General features: G+C 44.7%; 1 protein-coding gene across 1 annotated transcript in view; it reads right to left on the reverse strand.

The window, feature by feature from the left end:
* CCL28 (C-C motif chemokine ligand 28) overlaps nt 1-19,355 on the reverse strand; it is a 115,868-nt gene extending 96,513 nt beyond the window's left edge. The window contains exon 1 of the mRNA XM_016185791.2: nt 19,264-19,355. Coding sequence (XP_016041277.1) covers nt 19,264-19,327 — 64 coding nt within the window. The 5' untranslated portion in view covers nt 19,328-19,355. The remainder of the gene's footprint in view (nt 1-19,263) is intronic.
* Nucleotides 19,356-23,646: the final 4,291 nt, after the last annotated feature.

Below are 23,646 nucleotides of genomic sequence, written 5' to 3' on the forward strand. Positions count from 1 at the left end.
TATGGACTAGAGAAGGAACTGAATGTAAATGTTTACTAAAAAGCTCGTTTATTTATTTATTTACGTGTAGACAGAGAAGCTAGAAAGTATGCAGAGCCAGAGGTCAGACTCAGACTGCAGGCATACCAGAGAGGTGTTCTAGCTCACCGAGATCCCTGCCCCCCTGGCACCCTCCCACAAAATAGGGATTTTTTAAAGACTACATGCCTCACTCTCTAGGCACTGAAACTTCACTGTCATTTATTCACTTACTTATTTATTCAGTTTTTTAAAGAAAACATTTACTGAGCAGCTAAAATGTTTGAGGCATAATCCTAGCTACTGGGAATTAAAGAATAAATAAAACAAGATGTCCCTGTCCTCAAGAGGAGACAGATTTGGACCTAAAAGCTAAGCATACAGCCTTACTATCCGACTATAATTTTGCTTCTGGAATTCTGTCCTGAAAGGTTCACACAAGGCAGAGACACAGGTGCCCAGGAGTTCATTACAGAAAATTAGTGCTGACCATCTAGATGTTTACCCAACATTTAATAAACAATGGTTTATACAAATGGAATAAAAGTGAGGTGGATACATGTGAATATCCCTAATTTATTAAGTGAGAAAAGCAATTTTAGTACAAGAACTGAGAAACAATCCCTTCTTATTAATTAATTAATTAATTTTTTTAAATTGTGAAGGATTACTTTTATTTTTAATTTATTCATTATCTTTATTTATTGGATAGAGACAGCCAGAAATTGAGAGGAAAGGGGAAACTAGAGAGGGTGAGAGAGAGACACCTGCAGCACTGCTTCACCACTTGCAAAGCTTTCCCCCTGTAGGTGGGGACCGGGGTTTAAACCCGGGTCCTTGCAAACTGTAGCAAGTGCACTCAACCAGGTATACCACCACCCAGCCCTCAAATCCCATCTTATAAAAAAAAATTACAGGGGGCCAGGCGGTGACACACCTGGTGAGTGCTCACATCACAGTGCACAAGGAAACAAGTTCAAGCCCCTGGTCCCCACCTGCAGGGGGAAAGCTTCACAAGTGGTGAGCAGGGCTGCAGGTGTCTCTGTCTCTCCTTCTCTATCTGACTCTCCCATCTCAATTTCTCTATCTCTATCCAATAATAAGTAAATTAAAATTTAAAAAGTATATATGTACAGAGGAAGATGTAGAAATATATAGGCCCAAATTTACATACGAAAGGATCAAATTTCAAGTAGCATGCAATATTTGTTTTGTTTTAGTCTTCATTGCCATGGGGGGGGGGGGCTGAACAAAGTGCTATGGAAACACAGATTAAAGAAATGAACTCCACTTAGGGGAGACAGGGCACGGCATGAAATGTGGACTCAACTGTGAAGGGGTCAGGACTCACCTGACTGAGAGGCAGACCAGGGTATTCCAGTCAGAAAGAAAGGGTACTGGCTTAGAAGAGAAGACAAAACTTGTCCTGTCCGGTCTGTGCAACTCGCAGAGAACCTGGTGTCTTAAGGACCAGGTTAGCCTGCCAAGATCCTTATCTCTGCAGTGACTTCAGGTCTCTCCTGTCCTGTGGCCTGTCTGCAAAGAATGTCAAGCTCGGGGCCTCCGGGAGGATTAGAGGAAGATGCAGTGCAGTTGTTCCCTTGCAGACAGAAAGGCACGTTTCCTTTCCTCCTGCTTCTTCTCTACTCCCTCTCTGTCTGTCTCTCTATGTCTCTCCCTCTTTTTCCTTCCTTCCTTCCTTCCTTCCTTCCTTCCTTCCTTCCTTCTTTCCTTCCTTCCTTCCTTCTTTCCTTCCTTCCTTCCTTCCTTCCTTCCTGCTTGCTTTCTGTCTTTTTTTTTTTTTAATAGAGAGTGAGAGAGACATGGAGCAGGAGAAAGACAAGAAGAGGCACCTGCAGTACTGCTATACCATCAAGAGGGGAGGGGAGACAGACAGATAGATAGATAGATAGATAGATAGACAGACAGACAGACAGACAGACAGAGACCTTGCAAAGCCTTGCAAAGCTTTCCCCCTGCAGGTAGAGACTGGGGGCTTGAACCTGGGTCTTGGCTCACTGCAACATGTGTGCTCAACCAGGTGTGCCACCACCCAGCCTCCAAAAGTGACTTCTTTTTAAAATATATTTTTATTTATTTATTATTGGATAGAGACAGAGAGAAATTGAAAGTGGGGGGGGGGAAATAGAGAGGGAGAGGGTCCAGGCAGTGATACAGCTGATTAAGCGCACACATTACAGTGCACAAGGATCCAGGTTCAAGCCCCCGGTCCCCACCTGCAGGGGGAAAGCTTCACAAGTGGTGAAGCAGGGCTGCAGGTGTCTCTCTGTCTCTCTCCTTCTCTGTCTCCACCTTCTTTCTCAATTCCTCTCTGTATCTATCCAATAATAGATAAATAATATTTTTAAAGAAGATATTTTATTTAAAAATAGAGAATTTCACCACTTGCAAAGCTTTCTCCCCGCAGGTGGGGATGAGGGGTTGAATCCAGGTCCTTGTGCACTGTAATGTGTGTGCTTAACCAGGTGCTTCACCACCTGCCCCTCCCCACATGTTTTTAAGGACTTCTAAATCATACATTTAAGTGCATAGCAGTGGGGTGGCAAGATTGCTCACTCACACTCAGCACTTGCATTACCATCACAAGACCCAAGTTCAAGCCCAGTCCCCACAGCACTGGAGGAAGCTCTGATGATGTCATATCTTTCTCTCTGTCTCTGACTATCTGGGAAAAAAACGTTAACTTGGGGAGACAAAGCCCCCAAGAACAACAATAATTTTTTTTTAATTTCTTTATTGGGGGATTAATGTTTTACATTCGAAAGTAAATACAATAGTTTCTACATAACATTTCTCAGTTTTCCACATAACAATACAACCCCCACTAGGTCCTCTGTCATCCTTTTTGGATCTGTATTCCCCCCCACAATCACCCCAGAGTCTTTTACTTTGGTGCATTACGCCAACTCCAGTTCAGGTTCTACTTGGGTTTTTTCTTTTGATTTTGTTTTTCAACTTCTGCCTGAGAGTGAGATCATCCCATATTCCTCCTTCTGTTTCTGACTTATTTCATTTTACATGATTTCTTCAAGCTCCATCCAAGATGGGCTGAAAACAGTGAAGTCACCATTTTTTACAGCTGAGTAGTATTCCATTGTGTATATAGACCACAACTTGCTCAGCCACTCATCTGTTGTTGGACACCTGGGTTGCTGCCAGGTTTTGGCTATTACAAATTGTGCTGCCAAGAACATATGTGTACACAGATCTTTTAGGATGGATGTGTTGGGTTCCTTAGGATCTATCCCCAGGAGAGGAATTGCAGGGTCATAGGGTAGGTCCATTTCTAGCCTTCTGAGAGTTCTCCAGACTGTTCTCCACAGAGGTTGGACCAATTGACATTCCCACCAGCAGTGCAGGAGGGTTCCTTTGACCCCATACCCTCTCCAGCATTTGTTGCTGCTACCTTTTCTGATATATGACATAAAAATAGCAATAGGGCGGAGGGTAGATAGCATAATGGTTATGCAAACTGACTCTAATGCTTGAGGCTCCAAAGTCCCAGGTTCAAGCCCCCATACCACCATAAGCCAGAGCTGAACAGTGCTCTGGTAAAAAAAAAAAAAGCAATAAATTAATAGATGTATTTGAAATATCCCCACACAAGTGACACAAAGTGCTCATAGCTCTAAAGCCTCACTTCTGCTCTAATTTAGCTGTCATATAGCAGCCCACAAAAGAAAATGTTTAGGGCCAGAGTGGTGGCACACTTGAGAGAGAGCACGAGGTACAGTGAGAACACAGGTTCAAACCCCAGATGCCCATCTGTAGGGACAAACTTCACAGGCAGTGAAGTAGTGTTACAAGTGTCTCTGTCTTTCTCTACCACTCTCTTTCTTTCCAGTTTCTATCATTATACAAAAATTAAACATTAAAAAAAGAAGAAGACAAAATTTCACTTGTTCCAGTGCACACTACTTTGTGGTATAAGGACCACCCATTTCCCTTTCAACTGAGATCCACTACACGCTTCTCCTCTCACCATGTTGGATGAGGAGTGTGTGTGCTATACGCCCAGCACCAACCAGCTGGGCTTAAAGAACAGGACAAGTATAATTTGTTCAGCAAACATGTGTAAACGATCCACTCTGAGGCAGACCCTAAGTCCTGCAGCAGGAATGTGGCAATAAACAAAGCCTGGCTTCTGCCCTTGTGATGTTTAATAGCCCAGGGAGAGACACACAGATAAAAATGAAAGCAGAGCAAAGCAATATTAATAGAGAGATGTTCAAACTTCCTCAGAATTGTAAACGATAGTAGTCAGATCCAAAAAAGGCCACTGATTCTATCATCCACTTTTCATAAAACACCCAGAACAGGGATATCTATAAAGGCAGATGTAGATCAGTGATTACCGGGGGGCTGAGAGGAGGAAGAAACAGAGAGACTGCTAACAGGTACAAGGTGTCTTGGTGAAACACACCAGACTTAGATAATGATGGTGGATATGCAGTTCTGTGCGTACACTAAACACCAGGGATCTGTACACATTACAGGGGGGAATGCCAAGGCATGTAAATTGCATTTCAGTTTTTCTAAGTGCTGTAGGAGAACATAGCACCAGTTAGTCCACTTATTTCCAAAAACGAACAGCTCCCTTAGCCACACTGGGTTGTTTTTAATTTTTATTATCTTTTTTTATTTATTGGATAGAGACAGCCAGAAATTGAGAGGTAAAGTGGTGGTAGAGAGGGAGCGAGACAGACACCTGCAGTCATGCTTCACCACTTGCAAAGCTTTTACAACACACAAATAAAATAAAATAAAATAAAATACAAATAAAATAAAATAAACAAATAAACAAAACAAGTTTCATGTGAATTCTTTCAGAGTGAATCACTATGTGTCCATGAATTTTTTATAGTGGATCACTGTACTAGACCCCAGAGGCAGAAAACAGAGGAGCAAGTAGCTTCTAAAAGTTAATTTACAGAACATGATCAGTCATGACCCAAGAAACTGTCAAACATGGAGCGAATTTTCAGAGACCTAGTGGCAATTAAGGATCACAGGCAAGCTTGCAAGGTTAGGAATTTGTGGTATCTGAGTACTAACATGATTCCAAGGAATAGATTTTGGTTTGGGTTGGGTTTGGTGCAGAGGATTGAATCCAGGTCCTGATACATACAAAACATGGGCCTCACTGGCCCAAGGAACAGAGTTATTTACCCTTTTTTTTTTTCTTTGTGAAAACTTATTATGAGAGTGAGTGAGAGAGGATCTGAGTCTCACTCTGGCACCTGCAACCCCAGGGAGGGTTCTCTGGACCTCGTGCCTATGTGCCGGGCACTACCCACTGCACCACCTCCCAGCTCACACCAAGAAACAGCTGTAAACCACAAAGACTGTTAGTAAACTGCATTTATTTGTTTTTGTGATTTATGTTATTTATTTGAATGATAGTGGGAGACGTAGAGGGAGAGAGAGAGAGAGAGAGAGAGAGTCCAGAGAGAGAAAGAGTCCAGAGAGAGTATTTCTCAGCTCTGGTTTATGGTGAGGGGACTGAACTTGGGACTTTGGAGCCTCAGGCATGAAAGTCTATTTGCATAACCATTATGCTATCTTCTCCCCCACTGTGGGGAAAGGGCTCACTGTCTGGGAAGTCCAAGCCATTATTTCCCTCAAAGTCGGAGTGGGTAGACCCCGACCCCCCTCCCAGAGGGGCAGAAAGCAGATCCCTCCTGACCAAGTGAACTTAGGATGGATGGAGTTTCCCAGGCCAGGAACCTTTCTGCACATGCTTCCTCGTTCCTTTGAACAAAGGCCATGAATTACTGTGTATGGCAAACCGAACCCACCACAAATATCCTGGCTTTGCTCAACTGCCCCCTCCCCACTGCCCTGAGGTGCTCATGATCCACCCTTAGAGAAAAAAGTCTACCTAATGTATTGTGAGCTCATGACCAGACCTTCTATGGTAACTTTGCAGTTGTGATCAAATACGTAATAGGTCAAGATGTAACTCTGTGTTGTGTTTAGATTAATGATTACCTCAACCTTTCTCAGACCCTTGAGTGTACCCCCAATAAACGAGTTGTCTCTCTGAAGCTTCTCCCAGAGGAGGTTGTTATTAATTCCTCTCCACACACTCTCCCTCATTGCCAGGGCCCCCCAGGCCCCCCAGGGCCGCCCCAGTCTCTACCGCCAGTGGCCAGGGAGCCCGGGACGACCCACACCTCACCTGTAAGCTAGATTTTTTTTTTTCAAATACTGGAGTAAAATTGGCTCAAGGAAAAGTTACTTGATTTATGTAAGTAAAAACTATCAGAAGGCAACAGGCATGTTGCAGTAATTCTCATTACATGTTAACGAACGGATGTGACTAGTGTCCTTGTGAGGCAATCAGAAAGAATTTCATCTTCCTTGACCTTTCTGTATTTCTAACCGCCTCACAAGTCCACAACAATATTTATTATTGGATAGAGACAGAGAAATTGAGAGAGCTCGGGGAGAGATAGGAAGGGACAAAGATACGTGCAGCTCCACTTCACCACTCTTGAAGCTTTCCCCCTGCAGTTGGAGACCAAGGCCTTGAACCCGGGTCCTTGCGCATAATGTGTACGCTTAACCAGGTAAGCCACCGCCTGGCCCTGGAAGATGGAATTCTTTGAAAATACACAGGAATTAAACAAAAGGGAATACTAAGGGCGATGGTAAGATTCTTTCAGAGAACATCGCCCCCTACAGGTTTTCTCATGCAGTGTCTTGGGGAAAAAAAATGCCTTTTTAAAAAAAGTCAGCAGCTTCCTCTGATTTCAAAGGTGATTCAGAATTTCCATCTCGTAAAGATTTAGGGTAATAATTAGATAAAAGGGAGTTGGTGTATTGCTCCAAAGTAAAAGTCTCTGGGGTAGGGGGGAAGAGTACAGGTCCTGGAACAGGGTGACATAGGACCTAGTGAGGGTTGTATTGCTTTGTGAAATACTGAAAACTGGTATGCATGTACAAACTATTGTATTCACTGTTGGATGTAAAACATTAATCCCCCAATAAAGGGAAAAAAGTTAAAAAGCTAAAAGAATAATAATTAGATAAAAGGGAGGGGTGGGTGACATTTCTTCTGCATTCCCATAGTTTTTATCCAGATCATACATTTGCCTGGAGAAGCACGGAGTATAGACTTCCCACGAAGATGCCTCCCCAACAGGGCAGAAAGGGCAAGGACCCCCCCAACCCCCCATCCACACAGAAGCTGCTTGTCATAAAATCGGAGTCACACAAGCACAGCCCAGTGGGATGTGGTAGGGGGCGCCCTGGAAATGAACCCAGGAAAACCACCGCTGGAAAAAAGAAGCCTTGGGGGCTGGGCGGCGGTGGACCTGGTAGAGTACACATGTTGCAGTGTGCAAAGACCCGGGTTGAAACTGCCAGTCTCACCTAGGCGGATGGGGTGTGGGGGGACATACTTCAAGTGCTGCAGGTGTCTCCTTCACCCCATCTTCCCTTACCCTCTGGATGTATATAGAAAATAAAAATAATTTAAAAAGATGCAAGGACTGGAGGAAGGATCCTGGTTGGAGCCCTGGCTCCTCACATGCAGGGGGGTCGCTACACGAGCAGTGAAATAGGTTTGCAGGTGTCTATCTTTCTCCCTGTCTTCCCCTCCTCTCTCGATTTCTTTCTGTCCTCTCCAACAACAATGACAACAATAACAACAACAATAATAAAAACAACAAGGGCAGCCAAAAGGGAAAAAATAGTCTTCAGGAGCAGTGGATCCATAGTGCAGGTCCCAAGCCCCAGCAATAACCCTGGAAGCAAATAAATAAGAGAGAGAGAGACCTACAACACAGCTTCACCACTTGCAAAGTTTTCCCCCTGCAGGTGGGGACCAAGGGCTCAAACCCAGGTCCTTGCACATTATAACAGGCTCAAGCAGGTGGGCCATCACCCAGCCCCTAGAAACACAGTTTTCTTTTGTCTCCTCCTCCGCCTCCTTTTTTTTTTTTTTTCCCCCTTTAACCAGAGCACTGATCAGCTCTGGTTTATGGGAGCGTGGGAGGGGGGCAATTGACCCTACCACTTCCAAGCCTCAGGCATGAGTCTCTGCATAACTATTATGCTATCGTCCCCCCACACCTTCATAAAAACAAGATGGGGGCCAGGCGGTGGTGCACCTGGTTAAGCGCTCACATTACAGTGCACAAGGACCCAGGTTCAAACCCCCGGTCCCCACCTGCAGAGGGAAAGCTTCACGAGTGGTGCAGCAGGGCTGCAGGTGTCTCTCCGTCTCTCTCCCTCTCCCCTCTCAATTTGTCTCTATCCAATAATAAATAAATAAAAATATTTTTTAAAAAAACAAGAGATGAAGCTCTCAATTTTACCGGCCCTTCCTTTGCCTGGAGGAAGCAGTTTCAACACCAGCCCCACTTCTCCTCTAGGTGGAGAGATCTGGGATCACTGCATTCAACTGGAAGTTAATAACAAGAGAAATCTGGACAAACTAGTTAAATTAACCCTTAATCTCCTAGTCACTTTTACATGACTAACTAGGATAGTTTAAGTCCCTGTGTCTTGTCACGTTTTCACAATTGTTCTCTGTTCTATTTAGCTTGAGTTCAAACTGCTTCTCTGACTCCTCCCTGTGTTTCGTACTATGAGCAATTGATCTGGTGCTCCCGGCCCCCTGACTCTTTGTGTCCTTATGAAGGTCCCCACGTCAAATAAAACTCTGATTAAATAACATTATATGCAGTACTCTTGCAATCTGTCCTTTGCTCCAGGAGTCCCAGTTAAGACTCTAAAGTATCAGAAGGGAAGATAATGTTCCCTGCAGTATAACAAGTAGCATTATCTTATCATATTTGTGCTTAGGGCTCTTAATACTTTTAATTTTAAAAAATAATTTATTTATTTATTTATTATTGGCTAGAGACAGAGAGAAATTGAGAGGGGAGGGGGAGCTAGCAAGAAATTGAGACTGAGAGACACCTGCAGCCCTGTTTCACGGCTCATGAAGCTTCTTCCCCCCCTGCAGGTGGGGACCAGAAGCTTGAACCTGGGTCCATGAGCGCTTAACCAGGTGTGTCACTGCCTGGCCCCATACTTTTAATATTAATTTTAGATTTTTCATAGGATTTAAATAAGGGGTTCCTATGTAATGTAATTATTTAACCTTTTGGACTTAAATAACATGTAAATTACAGAATATTTACTCCGGACAACAGTAGAAGTAACATAGCAGATGGGATATAAATTAAGCCTACATGTATTTATTTAAAACAAAGAAGAGCTCATCTCAAGAATTCTAATAAATAAAATAGGGGAAAATTCAGCATATACACACACACACAAATATGATCATACACACACGCGCGCACACACACACACATCACATCACACACCAAGAAAGAGCAGTGTTTTGTGGCTGGCATTGTATCTCCAGTTGTGATTGACCACAGAGGCTCAGGAAACCATACACTAAGTATAGGCAGAATCTTTATACAGGCTTCAGTTTCCCAGATTCAGTCCACAGATCCATAAACTAAGACTGAGCACTGCTCGAGTTAAAACTAAAAATAAATGGGAGTCGGGCTGTAGCGCAGCGGGTTAAGCGCAGGTGGCGCAAAGCACAAGGACCGGCATAAGGATTCCGGTTCGAACCCCGGCTCCCCACCTGCAGGGGAGTCGCTTCACAGGCGGTGAAGCAGGTCTGCAGGTGTCTATCTTTCTCTCCTCCTCTCTGTCTTCCCCTCCTCTCTCCATTTCTCTCTGTCCTATCCAACAACGACGACAACAACAATAATAACGACAACAATAAAACAACAAGGGCAACAAAAGGGAATAAATAAATAAAATAAATATTTTAAAAAATAGAAATAAAAAACCTAAAAATAAATAAATAAATAAATAAAGACAAATAATGACCTAGTGCAATGTTTAAAATCAAATAATACATAGGACCTATGATTAATAAAATATCACAATTTAATTCGCACTACTCAACACTGTCATCTGAGATGCCTACCACTTGTCAGCAGGTTGATGAACTGACCCTTCTTATTGCCCTACAAGGTTCCTTTAGTGTTTTTTTTTTTTTTTTGCCTCCAGGGTTATCACTGGGGCTCAGTGCCTGCACTATGGACCCACTGCTCTTGGAGGCCATTTTTCCCATTTGTTGCCCTTGTTGTTATTGTTATTGTTGCCATTGCTGTTGCTGTTGTTGGATAGGACAGAGAGAAATGGAGAGAGGAGGGGAAGACAGAGAGGGGGAGAGAAAGACAGACACCTGCAGACCTGCTTCACCGCCTGTGAAGCGACTCCCCTGCAGGTGGGGAGCCAGGGGCTCGAACCGGGATCCTTATGCCGGTCCTTGTGCTTTGCGCCACCTGCGCTTAGCCCGCTGCGCTACTGCCTGGCCACCTCTAGTTTAATATTATTATTAACATATTTATTTATGGGATAGAGACAGCCTGAAATCGAGAAGGAAGGGGGAGATAGAGAGGAAGAGAGAGAGAGGGAAGGAAACCTGCAGTCCTGTTTCACTACTCGCTTTCCCCCTGCAGGTGGGGACTGGGGGCTTGAACCCAGGTCCTTGTGCTCTGTAACAACCAGGTGTGCCACCGCCCACCATGTCTAGTCTTCTTATAGCTTTTTGCTTAAATTCTTTTTTTTTAAACGTCTGGTCAAATCTATGCATTTAGTTTGTGTTTTCCTTTTATTAGCCCTTTCTTCTGTTTCCTTTCCCCTCAGCTGGGTCAATCAGCTTTATACATTTTCTTACAATTTTGAGTGAACACTTAGAATAGGTTAGGTCAAGAAAAAAATTCCTTGAGAAAATGTCAGCGACTTCTCATGCCGACACTTTTGTGTGACTCACAACCTCAGTGCTGTTTTCCTAATGAAAGTGGTTGCCACATCTGTAAGGTTCCCCCAGCTTACCTGAGGTGTGTATGTTATTGTTTCAAACACTCGAGTCTAAAAGCATCATGGTACCTGGTCTCCAGGATACCTACAAGAACAATGATTTTTTTTTTCCTAGCGCTTTCTAGGGCTTTCCTGCTACGTGACCATCATTATCCTTTCCTTCCTACAAATCTTCCAAAAACAAATCTCTCCTAAAACTTAGAAATGATCTGTACCTGGACCTGGCAGTAGGTAGCGCAGCGGGTTAAGCGCACATGGCACTAAGCGCAAGGACCAGCATAAGGATCCCAGCTCCCCGCCTTCAGAGGAGTCACTTCACAAGTTGTGAAGCAGGTCTGCAGCTGTCTCTCTTTCTGTCCCTCTCTCTGTCTTCCTCTCCTCTATCTATTTCTCTCTGTCCTATCCAACAATGACAATAACAACAAGGGCAACAGAAAGGGAAAAAATGGCCTCCAGGAGCAGTGGATTTGTAGTGCAGGCACCCAGCCCTAGTGATAACCCTGAAGGCAAAAAAAAAAAAAAAAGACCTTCACTGTCTTTTTTGCCTTCTCTGCAATATTCAGTATTTCTCAAATGAAGTCTTCCCAAAGGGAGACAGGCAGTAGCGTGGCGGGTTAAGTGCACATGACACAAAGCTCAAGGACTGGCTCAAAGATCCCGGTTTGAGCCCCAGGCTCCCCACCTGCAGGGGGTCACCTCACAAATGGTGAAGGAAGTCTATAGGTGTCTCTCTCTCTCTCTCTCTGTCTTCCCTCCTCTCTCAATTTCTCTCTGTCCTATCCAACAATAAGGACAATAAAAATGGGGAAAATGGCCTCTAAGAGCAGTGCAATTTGTAGTGCTGGCACCCAGCCCCAGCAGTAACCCTGGAGGCAAAATAACAACAACAAACAAAAGTCTTTCCAGATAGATTTTGAACTCCTGGGATAATGAAGACTGAATGAAGGTTTTTCTTTTTCTCTATCTTAATATGAAGATAATTGGTTACCTCTACTTCCCAAAACGTTGGAGTGGTACGTCTTAGAAGGGGCTGGTTAATTTTGTGCCACCGAGAAGGCCTTTTCCTGCACAGTAGTTGGGCATTTGGAGACAGATTAATAAGCCTGATTCTGGCTCTGTCATTGACCAGCTAGTATGGGGTGAGTTATCGTATTCTCTCTGTCTCCGTGAGCTGACCTGTAATGTAGGGATAGTAAAAAGGCTAGGGCAGACGTAACAGATTGGGGGCACTCCCCAAAAGGAAATAGGACACTGAGTCAACACTTGCTCCAGGTGTCTGTTAAGTATTCCACTTGTGGAATATATCCATTGTTCACTTACTACCCCCGGATGGGAGCTAAAGTGTGCCGCCCCTAAATATGTCTCTAGCAAACTGATTTATTTCATGGGAGGGACCTCAGAGGCAGAATGAAGATTAGCTCTGAGATGACGACTTGTCTCAGGAAAGATCTGGTCCGTGGAAGGGGCAGGACACCACTGCCCCCCAGAGCAGCCTGGCCCAGATCTTGGGGGAACCAGGACCTGCCTTAGATCTTACTGATCCTTCCTTCCTTCCGGAGAACATGGCGCCTGTGTCATTTAACTCACCTCCCCACAGCCCTCTTCTCCAAGTCCTCAGGCTTTAAGATCAATGTGTGAAAAGTGTGGCGTGAGATTCTCAGATTCCCTGAGTCCCTCCCTGTTGTTAATCAATCTCTCTTGACTTTTCTCTTACTGGTCTGTTTCATGCTTCTTGCATTTCCTTGTCCAGAGGGGTAGAGGGTAGCTCCTTTCTCCCTCCACACCCCTTAACTTCAAATTTCCCTTACAAAATTAAGATGAGTCCTTGTAGAGTCAGTGCCTGATAGGTAGCTCATTTTTTTTACTGTAATATGAGTATCTGGTTCTAATATTTATATATATTTAATTAGAAAGGGAGAGAAATGCAGGGGGCAGCTGGTGGCGCAACCGGTTGAGCACACATGCTACAATGCACAAGGACCCAGGTTCGAGTCCCCGGTGAGTGGTGAAGCAGTGTTGCAGCTGTCTCTCTGTCTCTCTCTCCTCTATCACCCCCTTCCCTCTCAATTTCTGGATGTCTCCACCCAATAAATAAATAAAGATAGTAAACAAACAGTGAAAACCAGGTTCAATGCCCCATACCACTATAAGCCAGAGCTGAGCAGTGCTCTGGTAAACAAAATAATAACAGCAATAAAAAACTAAAAAGAGAGAGAGAGAGATAGAGGAAAAAAACCTTAGCACCATCACTCTGGCCTGTGCAGTGCCAGACAGACATCAGGACCTCGTGCCGAGGGTCCACCACTTGACCCACCGCAATATACGTTTTGAATAAATGTCTTGCTTCCTGCACAACTAGAGAAGAAGTCAGGCTGCCCCACCATGAACTCCTTTGCTCTTGCATGATGCCCTGGTTGGCATAAGCAGGTGACTGTATGAGCCAGCTCCTCCTTTTTTTCATTTCTGCTTGTGTTTTAATCCATCAAGTAAGCACACCGGCAAACCCTAGACATCCCAGCTCTATGCTACTGTGAGACCCAGCACCTAAGGGTTGGTCCAAAGGCAGCATTTTTAAGGTATTTTAAAAATCCTGGGACTGGGTGGTGGTGCCCCCCTGGTTGAGGGCACATGTTCCGATGCACAAGGACCTGGGTTCGATCCCCTGGTCCCCACCTGTAGGGGAAAAGTCTGTGAGTGGTGAAGCAGTGTTGCAGGTGTCTCTCTGGTTCTCTCCCTCTCCCTCCCCCTCCCCCTTCCCTCTCCATTTCTGGGTGTCTCTATTCAATAAATAAATAAAGATTTTAAAAAGAAAGTCCTAAATATAGGCACTTTTGATTCACTTGACTCTTTAGAACTGTCTTCTTTTCTTAAACTTGACCCCAAATAGGTTCTCTAAGCCCAGAAGTGAGAGATGAAATATGTGTTTAGATGATCTGGTGTGTTTTTTTTTTTTTTTTTTTTTTTTTTTTAAAAAAAAACTCAACCAACATTTTTTTTTTTTTCCTACTAAAATCATTGCTGGGGCTTGGAGCCTGTACAGTGACTCCACGGCACCCAGTGACTTTTTCTTTTTCCCCTTTTCATTTCTTTGGTAGAGTGTGAGAGAGACAGAGTAAAGATAATGGAATAGTTTATGCCTAGAAGAACAAAACATATTTTCCAAACTGGCACAGGTCACTTCTCCAGGCTTTGCTCCAACCCTCAAGATTTGCCAAAGTCTTATATATATGTCGCATTCCTTACCGACTGCCCTCTGACCCCTCCAGTTGGATCCCTTAGCAACTCCCACACAGAGACACTTGGGCATTTGCTACAGAAGGAATGGGCTTGCCCTCTCTCAGCTCCACACCTGTTCTCAGACCTGCTCATGTATCATCATTTGTTTTTTGTTGTTTATTTTATTTATTTTCCCTTTTGTTGCCCTTGTTGTCTTTTTTATTGTTGTTGTAGTTATTATTGTTGTTATTGATGCGGTCATTGTTGGATAGGATAGAGAGAAATGGAGAGAGGAGGGGAAGACAGAGAAAGGGAGAGGAAGAAAGACACTTGCAGACCTGCTTCACCGCCTGTGAAGCGACTCCCCTGCAGGTGGGGAGCCGGGGTCTCGAACCGGGATCCTTATGCCGGTCCTTGTGCTTTGCGCCACGTGCGCTTAACCCGCTGCGCTACTGCCTGACTCCCCATCACTTGTTTTTTAAATGGCAGGGGTTGAGACTTCTCAATGTGATTTTCTTGAGGCCTGAACTGACCTGCTGAAAGCCCAGAGATTAACCCAAAAGGCTGTTAGTGTTAGGTCCCACTGTTCATCTGTTGTTATTTTTTTATTGGGAAGTTAATGGTTTACAGCTGTTGGCACATAGCTACAACTGCTCATCTCACCAGGACAGATGACTGCAGAACACTCCCGCCCCCAAATGCAATCCATTACCACATACCAGGACTTGAAAGACCTTCCTTCTGCCCTCTTTCCCCAGAGTTTTCTGCTTTGGTGGTGAACATCACCAGCCCAAGTTTTACTTTGTGTCCCCTTTCTGTTCCTGTTTCTTAAATTATGCCCATGAGTGAGATTATCCCACATTCATCCTTCTCTTTCCTTCTTCACTTAAAATGATTCCTTCAAGCTTCATCCAAGATAAGGTGAAAAAGGTGAAGTTTTAATAGCTATTTTCAATAGCTGAGTAGTATTCCATGTATATACATAACTTTCTCAGCCACTCTTCTGTTGTTGGACAACTGGGTTGCTTCTTACAAATTGTGCTGCTATGAACACAGGTGTATACAGATCTTTTTGGATGGGTGTGTTGGGTTCCTTAGGATACATCCCCAGGAGAGGAACTGCAGGGTCATAAGGAAGGTTAATTTCTAGCCTTCTGAGAGTCTTCAGAGTGCTCTCCACAGGGGTCACCAGCATTGCACGAGGGTCTTTTGCCCTCACAGCCTCTCCAGCATTTGTTGTTGTTATTGTCTTTCTGATGTTCGACATTCTCTTGGGGTAAAGTGAGACTTTTTTGTCGTTTTTTGTCATTGTTATCTTTATTTGCATTTCTCACAATCAATGACTGAGCATTTTTTGTATGTCTGTTTGCTTTTTTAAAGTTTTGTTTATTTCTTTATTTATTGGATAGAGACAGCCAGAAATTGAGAGGGAAGGGGGTGATAGAGAGGGAGAGATACAGACACCTGCTTCACCACTCTACTCTTTTTTATCTCTTTGGTGAATATTCAGTTCATATCCTCTCTCTCTATTTTAGCATGTGGGGTTTTTGTTTGTTTGTTTGTTTTGCTGAGTTTGGTGAGCTTCTTGTAACCTTTGGTTATTAGCCTTTTGTCTGATGTATGACATAAAGAGATCTCCATTCTGTGAGTCTATTTGAGTGATGGTTTCTTTTGCTGTGCAGAAACATTTCAATTTCACATAGTCCTATTGGTTTATTTTTGTTCTTGCTTCCCTTACTCATGGATTTGAGTCGCTGAAGACTGTCTATTGCCCTTGTTTTTCTTGTTATACCAGAGTGTCGCTCAGTTCTGGCTCATGGTGGTACCAGGGGTTGAACCTGGGACCTTGGAGATGCAAAGAAGAAAGTCTTTTTTTGAATAACCATGTGGTTTTTGCTGGGCTGCCTTTCTCTTTCTCTATTTCATTTATTTATTCATTTATTGGTTAGAGACAGAGAGAAACCAAGGTGAGAGGGGTAGATAGGGAGAGAGAGGTCTGCAGTTCTTGCTCCACCAATTGTGAAGCTTCTCCACCACATGTGGGAACTAGGGCCTTGAACCTGGGACCTTGAGCACGGTAACATGTGAGTTATAACTGAGTGTGCCTCCACCCAGTCCCTCTCTTTCTTATCATCACCAATCGTTTTTTTTTCAAACACCTCTTTGTATACTGTCTTACCTCTGCCAGGACTCAGTCCCATGCGAGCTCTGGGCCTGACAAGCCCTCCCTAGTTGCACTCTGTCCCCTCTGTTGGGGTCAGAAACGACAGGAAGTACCTAGAGGAACACAGACGCTGCTGCACCCAGCCAGAAGACATGCCCCGCAGCCACACCTGTGCACGTGGGGAAGGAAACCACTGCCTGGGAAATGGGAGCAGTAACAGGTGTGGGCTTAGGAAGGCGCTGAGGGCGGGGCTTGGGTGTTTAGAAGCTACACTGTGTGTGTGGCTGGGGCCGCCTCTCTGCCCAGGTGAGCCTGCCGGTGTGATGAAGGACTCTCAGCTCTCTGGTGGCCTAGCATGTGAATGTTCTCAATTTTCCTGAATAAAGTTTACAATCCCTGAAAAGAAAAAAAAAACATGCTTTCTCTTCAATTCTTTGGTGGGGGATATGTGTGACGAACTTTTAACATATGGGGAACAATCTCAATCCGGCAATTCCCCCACCCCAAACAGCTCCACCTGCCCTTTCCTCCCTGGAGGAATATGCCGCTCCAGCTCTGGGAAAGATGGAAATAGGTCAACCAGCAGGCAGGAGCTGATTGTAAAATTGTCTGTAAAATAATAATAATAATAATAATTAATAATAAACTAAGCAAGGTGCCAAAACTAGGAATAAAGCTTTAGCAGATAGACCTTTGCAAAAGCAGTGGAGGTGAGTGTCAGTGGTGAATTTTTCTGAAAAAAAAATTTATAGATAGAAACATATAAAGTATTTTTTAATGTTTTATTATTTTTATGTTTTATATTTATTTATTTACTTATTTCCCTTTTGTTGCCCTTGCTGTTTTTTATTGCTGTAGTTACTATTGCTGTTGTCATCATTATTGGATAGGACAGAGAGGAATGGACAGAGGAGGGGAAGACAGAGAAGGGGAGAGAAAGACAGACACCTGCAGACCTGCTTCACCACCTGGGAAGCTACTCCTCTGCAGGTGGGGAGCCGGGGGCTCGAACCGGGATTCTTACGCCGGTCCTTGTGCTTCGCGCCACCCGTGCTTAACCCACTGAGCTTCCGCACAACCCCCAAAATATTTTTATCATGCTAAATGGAACAGATTAATAGCAAGATGACATGGTTCCCGGCATCTCCTCTTTCAGTTTACTGCTGTGCTACATAGGAGTCCCCAGACAAGTGGCTTCAGGGACCAAGCAGTTAACAGGATGAAGGGAACTTCAAAGGCAAAGGCCGGTAGGCTCCTGCCAGTTCTTGACAGGGACTATTAAATGACTATTGTGTGACCTGGTTTTTCAAGAGAAGCTTTGAAATTAAATTTATATGTGTACACTGCTAAAGTGTCACTTTTAAAGGTGGGCTCAAGAAGCCAGGTGGCAACTCATGTGGTAAATATTCCTGCAGGAGCAGCTGGGCTTAAGCCCCCCTTCCTACCCCACAGCTGCAAGGGGGTTAGCTTCACACGCTGTGGAGCGGTGCTGAAGTCTGCCCTCTCTCAGCCTCTCTCTCTGTCTCTCTCACACTCTACCAAAGAAATGAAAAACGGGGGGGGGGGGGGGGAGTCATTGGGTGCTGTGGACTCATGCGCCAAGCCCCAGCAATGATTTTGGTAGGAAAAAAAGATGTTGGTGGAGTTTAAAAAGAAAAACACACCAGATCATCTAAACACATATTTCATCTCTCACTTCTGTTCTGGGCTTAGAGAACCTATTTGGGGTCAAGTTTAAGAAAGGAAGACAGTTCTAAAGAGTCAAGTGAATCAAAAGTGCCTATATTTAGGACTTTCTTTTTAAAATCTTTATTTATTTATTGAATAGAGACACCCAGAAATGGAGAGGGAAGAGGGAGGGGGAGGGAGAGAAACAGAGAGACACCTGCAATACTGCTTCACCACTCACAGACTTTTCCCCTACAGGTGGGGACCAGGGGATCAAACCCAGGTCCTTGTGCACTGGAACATGTGCCCTCAACCAGGGGGGCACCACCACCCAGTCCCAGGATTTAAAAAAAATTATTTATGTGGTCCAGGAGGTGGTGCAGTGGTAAAGCTTTGGATTCTCAAGCATGAGGTCCTGAGTTTGATCCCCGGCAGCACATGTGCCAGAGTGATGTCTGGTTCTTTCTCTCTCCTCCTGTCTTTCTCATAAATAACTAAAATATTTTTTTAAAAAATTATTTATTTATTTTCCCTTTTGTTGCCCTTGTTTTTGTTGTTGTTGTAACTATTATTGTTGTCAAATAGGACAGAGAGAAATGGATAGAGGAGGGGAAGACAGAGAGGGGAAGAGAAAGACAGACACCTGCAGACCTGCTTCACCGCCTGTGAAGCGACGCCCCTGCAGGTGGGGAGCCGGGGGCTCGAACTGGGATCCTTATGCTGGTCCTTGCGCTTCGCTCCACGTGCGCTTAACCCGCTGCGCTACCGCCCAACTTCCCAGTCCCAGGATTTTTAAAAACACCTTAGAAAATGCTAAATTTGGGGTTCGGGAGACAGCATGGTAGTTATGCAGAAGACTTCACCTGATGCTTGGAGGTCCAGGCTGCTCTCCAGCACCACCAGAGCTGAGCAGTGCTCAGTGCAAAGTACAATCCGAAAGCAGCTATAATCTCCACACATGATAGAAACTCACAGTTTAAATTTCCCTTGACACAATTTCTGTGGTTCATTTCCCTTGAACCCTATTTCCCGTTTTAAAGGTCAGATGGATGTTTTGCTTTGCAAGACCCACAACACGCACCTTGCGATTTACCCATCCCTAACCGGAAGATCAAGCCTGGCTTTCTTCCAGGTATGTACACTAGAGGGTCCACTGTAGCAAGTTCTCTTCTAGATAACTGAAATCTTTGACCTGAAAAGATTGAAATTTCTGCCCTCAAACTGCCGGCAGTTCCACACTCCTTCCAGCACATGTGGGAACACACACATACCCCCCCACACCCACTCTGCAGCACGGCCCACCCCCTCACCTTCTGAGGTGTGGAGAGCCACACAGGCAGCCAAGGCCACCAGCACGAGTCCCACCTGCTGCATCCTGCCCGTCCCAGGAGCTCAGACAGACCTGCAGGTGAGGCTGGAGATCAGGAAATGAGGCTGTGTCCTTGCAGACAGGGACAGAGTAGACCGGGAAGCCACACCTCCAGAGCAGAGATATATCCATGTGTTTAGGCACCTGTCCATGGAAATCCACTAAAATAATAACTATCTCGGTGATTTTAAAAAATTTCTTTATTAGGTAATTAATGGTCTACAGTAAATACAGTAGTTTGCACATGTCTAACACTTCCCAGTTTTCCACATCACAATGCAACCCCCACTGGGTCCTCCTCTGCCAGCCTGTTCCAGGACCTGAGCCCTCCCCCAATCCCAGAGTCTTTTCCTTTGGTGCAGTACACCAACTCCAGTCCAGGTTCTGCTGAGTGTTTTCCCTTCTGATCTTGTTTTCCAGCATCTGTGTATGAGTGAGATCATCCCATATTCATCCTTCTGTTTCTGACTTCTCTCACTCAACATGATTCCTTCAAGTTCCATCCTGGATGGGGTCTTAGTGAGCATTTAACGTGGCAAGTGTATCAAGTCTGAACACGATACAGTACAGCCTAATCTTACACAGTGCCATGTGTCAATTCTAGTGCAATAAAGCTTGAAGGAAAGAAAAAGTTACCTCCACCAATTCTTCCACTGACCTACAAATTCAAATTTTGGAGTAGGGGAAGAGTCATTTTGAATTCTGTGTTGGTTTGGGGGGAACTGAACTTGGGACCTCTCCCATGCAAATCCTGTATGTTACCTGCTACACTGTCTTCCCACCTCTCATTTACAGTTTTCAAAAATCCTTTTGGTTATTCCAATGACTCTCCTCTTGAGAGCCACTGCATAAAGTAATCTGAGTTGGTAAGTCACTTGTTGAAACTAGGAGCTTCTGGGGACAAGGGTGACAAGTCATAAAAAATTTATCTTGTGGAAATGATAAGGAAAAATTTGACCCCTCTCTAGTCTTGGTTTGCTGCCAAATTGTTTTCGTGAAGCTATTAATCGGTTTAGTGACAGGATCTGGTGCATTGCGGCCTAAAATCAGTATTTCCCCTGTCCTTCTCTCTGCCTCTGGAAGCCCAGGGTGTATGTGGGTGTGTGTGGGGGGGGAAGGACAGTGGTTACTGGACTGCAGTTGATAGGATGCAGCAACCCCAAAGTTCAGTCTTCAGTTGAGAATTTCAGCCTTGGTGCAAGGCACTGGCTCAGCCTGGTGCTAAAGTGACCTGGTGGTCTGGGACATGCTCAGGACTCGGATTTATGAGGGCCACACTTTCAGTCCCAGGCACAGTAAAGCTGGAGTGAAGTGGTGTGTTTGTCTCTCTTTCATACAGGAAATAAACAGATTTTAAGAGAGAGAGAACATATTTTCATATGCTTTTAAATAAAATGAAAATCAGATCTGTACTTGCATGAGGTCGCAGATCCAATCCTAGCGCCAGAGCTGAGAGATCCACTGGCATCTCTCTTTTCACCTCTTTTTTTCAATTTTCAAACATATACAAAGAACTTATTTATGTATTACTGGATAGAGACAGAGGGAAATTGAGAGAGATGGGGGAGATAATGAAGGAAAGAGATGGAGAGACCCCTGCAGCTCTGCTTCACCACTCATGAAGATTTCTCCCCGCAGGTGGGGTCCAGAGGCTTGAACCTGTGTCCTTGCACACTATAGTGTGAGCACTTAACCAGGTGTGCCACTGCCTGGCCCCTAAAACACTGGTGTTTCTCTCTCTCTCTCTCTCTTTCATGTTTGTGTATCTCAAACCAGACATCAGCCAACAGAAGTCAATAAATCTCCAGAAAACACTGTGTCTTGTTGTTTTATACAAGACATGGATGAGAGGAATTCTGGATAGACCAGTTTTGAAAACTAAAGGCTGGGATTCCTGTCTGGAGAGAACAAATCATGGAGTATGTGTGTGCCTCTGTGCAATGGTGTGGTCACTAAGCTGAGCTGGATTTGCACTAACTGGGAAGGAGTCACAAAGAGTGGAAGCAGAAGTATATAGCTGATTTTTTTTTTCTCTTCTGTGACTAAATCTTCTACTTGCAGAAGTATAACAAAGGAAAATGTTTAAATATTCATAAAGAAGTTGTCTTAATCCTTTGGGTATATATTCCTCTAGTCTCCTTTCTGTGTCTATCTAGCCATTCAGTCACTGAGGAAAAAAAATTATCAGGGAGTTGAAGAGATAGTAGCAGACGCGTGAAGACTAGATCCGAGCCCCAGATACACTCAGGAATGTGTCAGATCTAGAGAAGTTCTAGCACTGTGCTCTCTCTTCCAGCTCTCTTTCTCTCTCTCTTCCCAGCTGAATGAAACAGAGTCAGCTCAGGAGAGATGAAATTGCATATATGTAAGACTCCGGCTCGGAAACAAGATTCAGTAAGGGTCAACTACATGCAATACTTGTGTTAGACACTGAGGACAAGTGCTAGGAAGCTGTACGCCTAGGTGAATGCACACACTGACTGCAAGAGACCAGGGTTCAAGCTCCCAGTCCTCACCTGCAGGGGGAGAGCTGCCTGCCGGGCTAGCGTGGGGGTGCCTCTTCTCGGGCGCGTACCCTTTGGGTTGGAGAGATCATGACAGGAGCCAGCCTGGGCTGCTACTCACTCGGCGACGCGAGAGAGATGACCCAGGAACAGAGCTGGTGGTGGCGAGGCGATTAGATCCTTTATTGACCAGAGAGCCAAGGCTTTTAAGAGTCAGACCCCGAAGTGGCAAGTCGGAAACGGAAATGGTTAGGAAAGGGACGGAAAAAGGCAAAAGGGGCTGGGAAAGGTAAGGACTTCCTTAGCAACTGCTGCAAGGGTTTTAACTGGTAGGATTAATAATACCCTGTAGGCAGGGAGGGTCTTGAGGGTAGAAAGAAGATAGATCAAAGGAATGGAGTGGGTGGGGATCTTTCAGGCAAAACAATGATTATGTAGATAATAAGGGAGCAGGCCATAGTATCAGGAGTGCAGGGTGTTTTGTGAGACAGGGCATCTGATAAGATGAGGCAAACCTTGTGGGATTTTGTCCCTCCTTGCTCAACCTCTCAGTAGAGACAGAGACTGACAGGATGGACGTCCCCTCAAGTCAAGTCCTGCCAAGCTCAACCACAGCCTCACAATTTCCTGACAGATGCCCTAGTTGTGAAGCAGTGTTGTCTTTTCTTCTCTATCTCTCCTCCCCCCTTCTAATTTCCCCCTATCCTATCAAATAAATACACATTAAAAAGAAGAAGAAGAAGAAGAAGAAGAAGAAGAAGAAGAAGAAGAAGAAGAAGAAGAAGAAGAAGAAGAAGAAGAAGGAGGAGAAGAAGTAAAGAAGGAAAGGAAGGCAGGAAGGAAAGAGAGAAAAATAAATCGAGGGCAAAAGGGTGCTTGATATTCCCTTCTTCTTCTTCTAGCGTTGGCCCTTCTTCCGTAGCCAGTCAACAGCGTCAGGCTGAAAGCTGTCAGGAGCTGCTTGTTGCTGGCTTTGAAAGTGACTGGGATCCATGTGGATTCAGTGGGCTAGGAAGGATCGTCAGTTTCCCCAATGAATGGGGACTCACGGTATGCACCACGAGAAGGTCGATATTCCCTATTGCAGGAAGACAACTGATCCAGTGGTAGCAATAGTCTGGTGAGTGCTGGGTAGGCAGTGCGGTGCTTAGGGCAGGGACAGTTCACTCAACCTGAGATGGCCTTTAAGAGAGCCAGACTAGGTCTTGTTCAGTGCTGCAGTTCCATCAGTGGATCTCTACACTTCGGTGTACAGTGGGTTAGGCCTCAGGTTTGCCAGAGTCAACACAGAAGAATGCAGGGGATTAGCACAGGGGGTAGCGCAGTGGTTTAAGCGCAGGTGGCATAAAGCGAAAGGAATGGAGGAAGGATCCTGGTTCGAGCCCCCGACTCCTCACCTGCAGGGGAGTCACTTCACAGGCGGTGAAGCCAGTCGGCAGGTGTCTGTCTTTCTCTTCCCCTCTCTGTCTTCCCCTCCTCTCTCCATTTCTCTCTGTCCTATCCAACAATGAATGGCATCAACAACAACAATAATAACCACAACAAGGCTACAACAACAAGGGCAACAAAAGGGGGGGAAATGGCCTCCAGGAGCAGTGGATTTGTGGTGCAGGCAAAAAAAAAAGTCAAAAGAGAGGCGCATGTAAGAAGACAAAAAAGCTGTTGTAAAGAGAAAATTTTATATCAATAAGGAAGTGTCCGTGATTCCACAGAAAAGCAGTCTATGGATATGAACAGGTCACTCACAGGCATCAAGAGACATTTTTTCAAATGCTCAAGTAACTTAAACACAATTCAGAAAACGCTGCCAGACTGGCAAG

Source organism: Erinaceus europaeus, chromosome 5 (assembly GCF_950295315.1).
Source record: "Erinaceus europaeus chromosome 5, mEriEur2.1, whole genome shotgun sequence".
NCBI classification, from domain to species: domain Eukaryota; kingdom Metazoa; phylum Chordata; class Mammalia; order Eulipotyphla; family Erinaceidae; genus Erinaceus; species Erinaceus europaeus.